Below are 10,461 nucleotides of genomic sequence, written 5' to 3' on the forward strand. Positions count from 1 at the left end.
ACATTTTATACTGGTCATGTAGGTCGACCTACGTCGGTCGAAGAACATAAAATTGAGTTATGGTTTTTAAAGGTACCTGATCATGCTCGGTGAATTTTTATGATTCCTTTTAAAGTATAACTACAAAAGACTCGACGTATTAAATTCTTTATACTTTATTACAATCAATAAGGACGTGAGATAAACTTTGTTTAAAAATAGGAGCATATGTTATGCTTTTATTCAAAGATAAGGATCACATCATAATTAAGGTTTAAGTAAAAATTAAATGTATATCGATTATAATATATAGTTTTTTTATACACATTTATGGTCTTTTGTATCATCATTAATGCCTCCTATAATACAAACAATAAGAATGCATCAATTGGTTTGAGATTTTTTAATAATTGATAAAAATATATATATATATTTTTATTATTTATTATTAATATCATAACTTTAGTGAAATACACCTCTAAATTTGTTATTATGTTCCTATATTTTACTATATATATATTAATATATTTTATAATAAACTAAAACCTAAATAAAAAAAAAAAGAAAAAGAAATATAATATTTAAAACAAAATTAGATGTTTTGAGTGTATCTCCAATCGAACATTGTTTGTGTGGAATCCAAGCTTGTTCGACCACACACGCCACCTACGCATGTACGTTCAATCGTCTGCAACACATCCGACTTGCCTCTACACTAGGCCAAGTCATTTGGCTCGACCTTGCCTCTGCTCAGGGCCAAGGTCTCTCGATACAACGTCGTGTCTATTCTCGTCATCTCGATCTCCATCGACATGGCCCATATGTCTTGACATATCACGAGTCTCAGGGTGTCGTCGGGCACCGCAACTCACTCGGCCTCATCGGGACGTCCCGAACATCCATCCATCTGGGTTTTATCGAGACATTGGCCCTCCTGTGCCCATGCCATGTCATTTACGGATACCATGCCAGATAGCGGGTGTATGTAGCAACCTCCAACACGTGGGCTAGGGCGCAGTACTGACACACTCATGCCACCCTGTACTGTCTTTAAAAAACCCAATTCAAAGGAAGTCGCCCGAGACACTCGTCTCAGCATGCTCACCCACACTACAACACACATATGTGCCCTAGGGTAACTCACTTAGGCCACCGGACGAACTTTTACAGTCATATAGGATAGAATCAATTTCTTTATTTCTGGTCTTTACAGGTAAAGGTGAAGGAGCTCAGGCAGCTCGACCGATAGGGAGAGGAGCGAAGGCTGTGAGACCGATAGGGGCAGGCAATGGAATTGTTCAACCGATAGGTTCATGAGTTTACCATGCTCAGGGGTGGCAACATGTAAGTGGGAGGAGGTATTTAAACTTCTAGCATTTCGGTCGATGATATAATGTCTTAACCAGTTAAACTATACTTAGATCGAGAATCCTATCATTATTGTATTTTACAAATATTTTAACAGCAATCATCATCAACCGTCAACAGTCAACCGTCAATTCATAATAAAGTCATAGTACGTAGTAAATTACTTAATAAAATTATAGAGACCAAATTAAAACCCGACACGAGCTAGAAGAATGGCAAAAGGAGTAAATATAAGTAGGTTGTGAGAGAAGAAGCCCAATGGGCCAATTCAAAAGATGGGCTTGAGGAAAGAAGGGGATAGAGAGAGAGAGAGGACCCTTCAAAAATCCAAAGCTAAAATATATTCACTTAATTTATAAATTTAATTTTAAATAGTAATAATAAAATAATTATCAAACGAGTACTTTTGTGCCTCCTACTCGTGTTGTCCACGAGGTTGCTTGGACTCTACGAACGTATTGTTAACGAGGAAACCCTTTTGTTGTGAGGTGCTTAGGGGCAGATTTGAACTTTTGACATATTGATCCAGAGTAAATGGCTTGAGCTAAAATCTAGATATCGTGTGGTTCCTCCATTTGGTGGCCAAATTGATCAGATATTTTTTTATGAAGTCGTTCCTATTTACATCATAAGCTTAGTTATCTAGCCTTGCATAACTTGATACGATAGACTTGTCTAGTGTCCAAATCGATACTGACTAGTTTTCATCGAGATATTTAGACTTTAACTTATGGCTTACTTTACTCGTCTTTTATAGAGTCTTAGGATCTTTTCTTTTTTCTATATCCTGCCCGTATAACACTCTAATCATGATGAACTAAACCACTATAAGTTTTATACTTCAAAACAAATGAATGTCGTATTCAATGATAAATTTGGTGTATAAGCGGTAGAATTGATCTATTTCATAAAGTACATATATATACCACCAATATACATGCTAGTATACCAATAAGGGTAAAATTGGAATAATAAAAAACGTAAATCAGATTTAGGAACTGTGATATGCGTAACCGACCACGAAGAAACAATAGTAAATTAGGTCTTAGAGAATTCAATTCCCGTTCTCAACCCATGACCTTCTCCGTGTATTTTTGCTACCCATTACAATTCCCGCTAAACCCTAAATTACATTATAATTTTCAAACACAATGGTCACATGGAAAGTCTCCTTGTGTTCATCATAAAACAAAAAAATTCCTTTGTGCAAGAAAATTAACAAGTCATATGTCAAAGTCTTCTTAATGAAATAAAATAAAAAGTTGACTGACTCAAAACCCAAATTACCCCTAAATCATTGGACACCACCCCACAAGGAAAAGGGCAAAATCGTCATTTCGCAGTTTCATATGTTCATACAGGGCTCCACAACTCATTATAAATAGAGCAAAAAGAAAGCATTTTTGAAACAAAAAGGTTCAATCTTTGTGAAAATTTTGAAGAATCCAGTTGACCCAGTTGACCCAATTGCCCAAAATCATCAAAAATTCCCACAATGAAGCTTTTGATCTCAGCTTCTCTGCTCTCTGCAATGGTGTTTTACTCTTCTCTTCTCCCTTTACTCCACTCTTTCAACCTTTATATCTCTGCAACAGCCCACAAGAACTACATGTTCTTGCTCTGCAATGGCCTCCTTGTCTTCATTGTTCGGAACTCCGGTCTTATCAGCTGCTCCGGCGACCGACACAGCGGCGGAGATAGCAGGGGAGCTGAAGCTCTGGAGGCTTCCATGGCGGATGGCAGCAGCAAAATTGAGAGCGAAGTTGAAGATAGAGAAGAAAGGGGAAATGGGTTGATTCAAAAAGATGAAGAAAGTGAAAGATCGATCGTTGAGGATGACGATAACGACGATAACGACGACGAAGAAGTTGGGGCGTTGAGCAAAGAGGAATTGAATAAGAAATGTGAAGAATTCATTAGAAAAATGAAGGCTGGAATCAAGCTTGAATCACAGCAATTGCTTGTTTTGTAATTGTAACTTAGAATCTATTTAGGAAGAAAAATAATTAGCATGACATTAATATTAACTTAAATAAAATATTATTTATTGTCGTTCCAAGAGTCGATTGAACTTTAATTATTAAACACTTACGTCATCAGAATTAAAGTATATAATTGTAGGGTTACCTCGAGTCGAGTATATATATATATATATATATATTAGAGATAAGTTTGATAAAAAATAATTTGTAAAAAAGTTGTTCAATAAAAAATGAAAAAATAAAAATAAAAATCAAATTCAATGGCTCTAACTCACGTAGAGACTTTTGGTTTGGTCTTTCGTCCCTATTTTACGTCTTTTTTCTTACCACATGATTTTCCAAGCTTGATGGTATAAAGGTCATATAACATGTCGGGTGGAGTTACTGTGTTCGTGTCATTGTAGATGAACTCATTAATGACCTATTCAATTGGGTTCTGTCAATGATCATGAATTTCGATGATACCTTGATTGTCGAAAAGGGGAAGCAAAAACAAGTCATTTACGAAAATGCACGCTTTCGACGAACAGTTATTGAGTCAGCAAGTTAAAAAGAAATGGTTATGCTATATGATATGAATTAATGCAAAAGACAAAAGGTTTCTTTTGCCTCCATAGACAAAAGGGTGTGCAATGGGAGGCAGGTAGGGACAGCCACAAGGAATATGTTGGGGAAGTGAGGATGTCTTGAGAGCATAATGAGTTGGCACATTATCCTCCCTTTATACAACGTTGTCTCAAAGGAATAACTAAAGTTAGTGAAAAAAGATTTTCAAACTCTTTGATGATCTCATCGAAATCATCTCATCGTTTGAGATTTATAATATTTCGAGAGTATTTATCCACATACGAGGATTGGATTGGCTGATCCACGATATCCATTCAAAGTTTAAAGGCATGCATCTTATTCGTGTCTATGAAAAACTTAGATATCTACTTGATACAAAATTGAAAGTTTAATGCAAAAACAAATGGTTATTAAACGATGTCGTAAGAGCCTGTTAGACACTGTTTAACGTTCAAAGACCTACTGAAAACAAAGCGAAAAGTTGAAACGCCTATTAGATATTTTTTTAAAAGTAAAGAGATCGAATAAACAAAATTTTAAAAGTTCGAAGATTTTCCTCCCAATCAATCAGAAACCTATGAAATTAAAATAAGAAAGGGAATCAAATCTCAATCTCTTCCCAATCTACCAAACATATGTTGTTTAAGAACACAAAACAAACAAGTATCAAACATATTATTATCAGAGGATCAGACAAAACAACATTATGCCTTAGCTGCATGCTTAACAACCATACCATTAACAGCCACTCAATTGCATGTCCTGTGGAAGGAGCACAATCTACTTGAAAAATGATATGAGAACATGGGGGTAACAAGGAATCCATACCCAAATACCTGCTCTGTGAGTATGGGGGACATTGAGTTTCAGCAGCAGCATTAGATCCACTTCTCTCAGGGGACCCTACAAATTCATGAGGTCAGTAAAGTTGCTGACAAACAACAGACAGAAAGAATAAGTGTTTTTCCATTGGTCTCTCTAAAGGAATGTTTTCAGAAAACAAATGAGTGCTTACAGAATTGTGATGGGAACTTTCAGTCCCAATCAGTGTCTAGCAAGCACTCTTCGCCACAGTTTATCTGATCATTCATATACAGGAACTAAACGAGCAGCCAAGTTGTAAATCAAAGTAGAATGATGAATTGAATCGAGTTGTAACTTGTTTCGTTAAGCAAATGCAACTGAAAATCAAAGCAAATTAATGTAGAATAGGAAAGATAATTGTAACGGCCTAAGCCCACCATTGGTAGATATTGTCTTCTTTGGGTTTTCCTGTAACGACCCAGATCCACCGCTAGCAGATATTATCCTCTTTGGGCTTTCCCTTTCGGGCTTCCCCTCAAGGCTTTAAAACGCGTCTGCTAGGGGAAGGTTTCCACACCCTTATAAAGGGTGATTTGTTCTCCTCCCCAACAATGTGGGACATCACATTTCCCTCCCAGGCTACCCCTCAAGGTTTTTAAAATGTGTCTGTTGGAAGGAGGTTTCCACACCTTTATAAAGATTGCTTTGTTCTCCTCCCCAACCGAGGACACTGGGTGAGGATGCTGAGCCCCGAAGGAGGGTGGATTTTGGATCCCACATCGGTTGGAGAGGGGAACGAAGCATTCTTTATAAGGATGTCGAAACGTCTCCCTAATAGACGTATTTTAAAGCCTTGAGGGAACACCCTGAAGGGAAACCCCAAAGAGGATAATATCTAATAACGGTGGCCTTGGGCTGTTACAAGCAAACATATAGCAAACAGATAAAAAAAATGAATATGAACTTTCAGAGCACAACCTACTTGATAGAAGAGATTCAAATGTAAAGAAATTGTAGCATAGTCCCCAGACTGAGCATCCGACAGCACCTGTAAGACAAAATGCAATAACGGCACCAAAGGCAATGCTCAAGATATGCAACTTACAGGCCCTCCTTAATGCAGTTTAACAAATTCCCTCGAGCATCAGGTTGAATTTCCATAACACTAATGGGCAACAAACTAATGGAAGCAAAATTTGAAGAATTCACAGTTCACAGAGGATCAAGAATCAGTATACTGTTTTTCATAATTTTGAGTTTAGTTAGTCCTTCAGTACCTTGAAACACTGTTTTTCATTCGGAAACAACAAATTATCGAACTACCAATAATCCCCACATGAACATTGGCCATTCTCGAAGTGATGAAATCTATTTGAATCTCTCAAAACTATCTGCCTTCCAACGATCTCTGAAATGTATTTGAAAGCAGAGTGGCAATCCCCACAAACTCTGAGATTCTTCATTATTCTTATAGGCATTTTTGATGGACGAGTTAGAACAAAAGCAACTGCAATCTTCTCACTGTGATAGCTCAGAAGCTCCTCCTTGTTCTCCCCTTCGAGGTCGTAAAGTGCGAATCTAGTCTCCGGTACATACCCGGCTTGCCTCATTTTCGTATTCAGTTCCTTCAGTTTTTCATATATTAAGTCCTTTTCAGGGTGTGATTTGTCTCCTGCAACAAACACATGAACGCCATCCTTCATTGTCACCCAACTACATCCTGCTTCCTTCTTCACAAATGCCTTCCTCATTGCCACCCTCGTTTTCGCCACATCTTCCCACTTCCCACCTGAAGCATACATGTTTGAGAGAAGGACATAGTTCACTGCATTTCTTGGTTCCATTTCCAGCAGCATTTCGGCTGCTCTCCTCCCAAGTGCTGTGTTGCGACCATTGGCTCTGGAACATGCCCCTAAGACTGTCCTCCATATTAGAATGTTAGGCTTCACTGGCATCTTGTTGAGGAAATCCTCCACCTTGTTAAGCTCTCCGGCGCGACCCAGAAGGTCCACCATACATGAAAAGTGCTCCATTCGGGGAGTTAATCCGTATACTTCACTCATTGAATCAAAATGACGGAACCCTTCATTGACTAAGCCTACATGACTACATGCAGAGAGAACTCCAACAAAAGTGACATGATCTGGGAGTGGACCATGTAACTTCATTCGGGCGAAAAGATCCAACGCTTTTCTTCCGTGTCCATGACGTGAATACCCCGAAATCATGGAGTTCCAGGAATATAAGTTTCTTGCAGGCATCAGTTCAAAGAACCTTGAAGCATAATCTATTCTTCCACATTTTGCATACATATCTACAAGTGCACTTCCAACAACAACATCGGATTCTAAACACGCTCTTATGCTGCATCCATGGACTTCCATGCCGCACTCTAAGGTCGCAATGGTTGCACAAGCACTAAGCACAGTTGCAAAGGTGAAACCATCCAATCTCTGGCCTCTCTGCGTCATAAACCAGACCATGTCCATGGCTTTGGGCAAGAGCTCATTATGTATATAACCCGAAATCATGGAATTCCAACTCACTTCATCCCGTCTGTTGGACATTCTCGAAAAGATATTCTCGCAGTCCCTCATATCTCCACATTTCCCATAGCAAGCCAAAAGTGCATTCTCTATAGCAGTGTCAGCTGCAACATTATGCTTTAAGACTAAACCATGAATCTGCTTGCCCAGTGCATGAAGTGAAAGAGAAGATACTGCGGCAAGTATGCTAATGAAGGTTACTCTATTAGGACGCCATCCCGCCCGCATCATGACCAGGAAATTTTCCACAGCTTCAAGCAATGATGACTCTGAATCTGCTAAAGCTCCAATCAAAGAGTTCCATGAAACTTGATCGTATTCGAGCATCAAGGAGAAAGCTTTCTGGCATTCCTCCACATACCCAGTCTCACCATACAAAGCTAAAAGAGCATTTGAAACAGAAACATCCAAATCAAGCCCCAGTTTAAGTCCTTCACAATGTAACTGTTCTCCAACCCTGATCCATCCTAAGCTTGCAGAGGAACTTAAAGCACTAATCATTGTGAAATTTGAAGGAAATAATCCTGTTCTCCTCATCTCTTGAAAAGTTTCAACTGCATCTAAAAAGTGTTCGTTTTGGTCCAGACCGGTAATCATAGAGTTCCACGTGACTGAATCCTTATTGTCCATGAGCCTAAAAACTGTAGAAGCATCATTGATAGCTCCACATTTAGCATACATATTTATGAGGCCATTCCCAATTGCAATCTTAGCATTGAGTAAGCCTGTTCGGATGAGGTATGCATGAACCTCACTTCCCTTCCTCTTCCCATCTTCCAGAACACAGAACTCAGGAAAGGCAGTCAAAAGAATCACATAAGAATCAAGGTTTATTTCAACCGAATCCTTCATCTCCGCAAAAAGTTCAACTGCTTCTTCACCTCGACTCTGTCTAACCAGTCCAATTATCAAACCATTCATAGATACTGCATTTCTATAACTCATCCGCTGAAAAATATCCTTGGCATAACTGATCGACCCGAACTTTGCAAACCCACTAACCAAAGCACTACCTACATATAAATCATGCGAGAAACCAGATTTTTCCACCATGCTCAGCATCTGTTTAAGCAAAGTCAAACCAGAATCGACAAAAGAAATGGTAGCAGATATTAAACTACCAAAGGTATACTCATTTGGTCTGAGACGATCTCCCATGACTTCCTTCTGCACAGTTGAAAAGATTTCAAATGCAGAAATTGCATCTCCCCTTTGGCAATAAACAGAAATCATAGAGTTCCAAGATATCAAGTTTCTGGGCCATATGCTATCAAAAACACGACGGGCATAATCAACCATGCCCACAACACTTCCATACATTGATATCAAAACATTACTTGTCGTAACATCAGCACAATACTGAGTTTTCGACATCAACCCATGAATTTGCATCCCAAATTTCAAACCATACTCGCCACAGTCTTGGCAAGCTCGAATGGCGCTGCTAAAAGAATAGTGATTAGGCATAAAATCATCAGCAACCATTCTCATAAAGAGCCCACAAGCCTCATTTGGCATTCTGTTTTGAGTATACCCTGATATCAAACAAGACCAAGTGACCGAGTTCCTAAGGAGCATTTCGTCGAACACCTTCCGGGCGGAACCCAAATCCCCAACTCTAGCATAAACATTAATAAGGGTATTACACAAAAACAAATCATTAACGAACCCATTTTTGAAAACCTGCAAATAGAACTCGTCCGCATCTTTTGGGCAGCAAGAATCCCGGTACCGCCGAGTGAGAGACTCAACCTTTTCATCGCGTTGTACAGGATTGGAGTGAAGTTGAGATGATTTGTACTGATCCACCAAGATTTGCAACGGGATTGAAGACGGAGGAAGAGGGTTGCTAATGGGTTTGAAGAAAAGAGGGTCATGGTGAGAGTGTGGAATTGAAGAAGCAGAGCGCGAGGAGGTGGAAACAGGGCTATGACCGTAAGCGGCTACTTTTCTTCTATGAATGTGGACGAAGCAGCGGGACATAATAGAAGGGTTGCGAGAGGAAAGCAGTAAACACGAGCCACCATGTCTGATCACCGGTCCATAGGAGCGGCCTGCAAGTCCAGCCGACGGTTGTGTGTATAATGCGGCTGCGAGGACGAAGAAGATGAATAAAAAAAAAAGGGATCTTACAAACAGATGGCGGGAACTTGGAATTTGCATCTAAAATCCAAACTAACCTTAAAAAATAAAAAAATAAAAATAAAAATAAAAATAAAAAACTTTTGATTTTTTTGTTTTTGTTTTTGTTTTTGTTTTTGTTTTTTTTTTTTTTTTTTGTACTTTTTTTAATAGGAAATTTCATTTATACCCATGAGGTTCGATGGATCGGAGGGAGATGTTGAGGGTTGTCTCGAATTTTCATCGGGAAAAAAGTGCTTAATAGAAAATATATGTTAGTGTTATACTCGTACTTGTCTTCCCTTTTCACCTCTTTTCTCATCCCACCGTGGCTCGAGCAACAATATATCGTCTTAACTGTCCTCATTGTTGTTCGTCCAAAACTATTATTGGATATATTTTTTTGGAGCAAAGGTAAAAAAAAGTTACTTTTCAGTAGGTAAGTTTCAAAACGTCTCATGAATAAATTCAAGGGCATTTTTGGAATAGTATTTAAATTTAGTGGTAGAAATGAAACGTTTTTATAAGGTGAGCAAAACTTAGCGATAATTGTCACGTACTTGGCAAAAATGTCAAAGGTTGGAATCTCCCGACCTCCAATGTCGTTAAACTGAAAAAAATGAAACTTTTCAAAGTCTTGGAGCGTAATTAAAGGGGTATTTTATATTATCTAGCTATTTTTCTACCGTTGTCCGTGTTTAAATTTTTTTCTTTTTTTAATTAAAATTTTGTATGGCATCAATATAACAATAACTTATATTTCTTATATTTATCCTAGAAGTTTCAATTAAATACAACATAAATTTTTGTCAACATGTATCAAGAAAAGTATTTATGAAAATTAAAAACAAAAAATAAATATTTAACAATTATACAGATCAAATTAAAATAAATATAAAAGGTCAAAGTCCAAGATATATAACACAGTTCTAATTTGAAAATTCTTTAATGTTTATCAACAATTTATTTATTTTAAAAAAATTAGAGAATCTCAGAAACTATTAAAAAATAGCTTTCAATTATCTTTTAAATGAGACAAATTTTATAAAAATTATTATTATTATTATTATTATTATTATTATTATTATTTTGAA

General features: G+C 37.7%; 2 protein-coding genes across 2 annotated transcripts; one reads left to right on the forward strand and one right to left on the reverse strand.

Moving 5' to 3' along the window:
* The first annotated feature begins 2,680 nt into the window (after positions 1-2,680).
* LOC111792915 (uncharacterized) lies at positions 2,681-3,385 on the forward strand. Its single transcript, XM_023674540.2, has one exon. The coding sequence runs from the start codon at positions 2,843-2,845 to the stop codon at positions 3,317-3,319; it is 477 nt and encodes a 158-aa protein (XP_023530308.2). The 5' UTR covers positions 2,681-2,842; the 3' UTR covers positions 3,320-3,385.
* Positions 3,386-5,920: 2,535 nt separating this feature from the next.
* Positions 5,921-9,400, reverse strand: MEF7 (Tetratricopeptide repeat (TPR)-like superfamily protein). The gene has a single exon (XM_023673824.2). It carries the CDS (start codon positions 9,227-9,229, stop codon positions 6,020-6,022), a length of 3,210 nt encoding a protein of 1,069 aa, XP_023529592.2. The 5' UTR covers positions 9,230-9,400; the 3' UTR covers positions 5,921-6,019.
* Positions 9,401-10,461: the final 1,061 nt, after the last annotated feature.

The sequence above is a fragment of the Cucurbita pepo genome, chromosome 4 (assembly GCF_057944985.1).
Source record: "Cucurbita pepo subsp. pepo isolate OVF chromosome 4, ASM5794498v1, whole genome shotgun sequence".
Classification (NCBI taxonomy): Eukaryota; Viridiplantae; Streptophyta; class Magnoliopsida; order Cucurbitales; family Cucurbitaceae; genus Cucurbita; species Cucurbita pepo.

Bases quoted from the DNA above. Each gene is read 5' to 3' on its own strand.
- MEF7 (XM_023673824.2), bottom strand. From the start codon at position 9,229: ATGTCCCGCTGCTTCGTCCACATTCATAGAAGAAAAGTAGCCGCTTAC.
- LOC111792915 (XM_023674540.2), top strand. From the start codon at position 2,843: ATGAAGCTTTTGATCTCAGCTTCTCTGCTCTCTGCAATGGTGTTTTAC.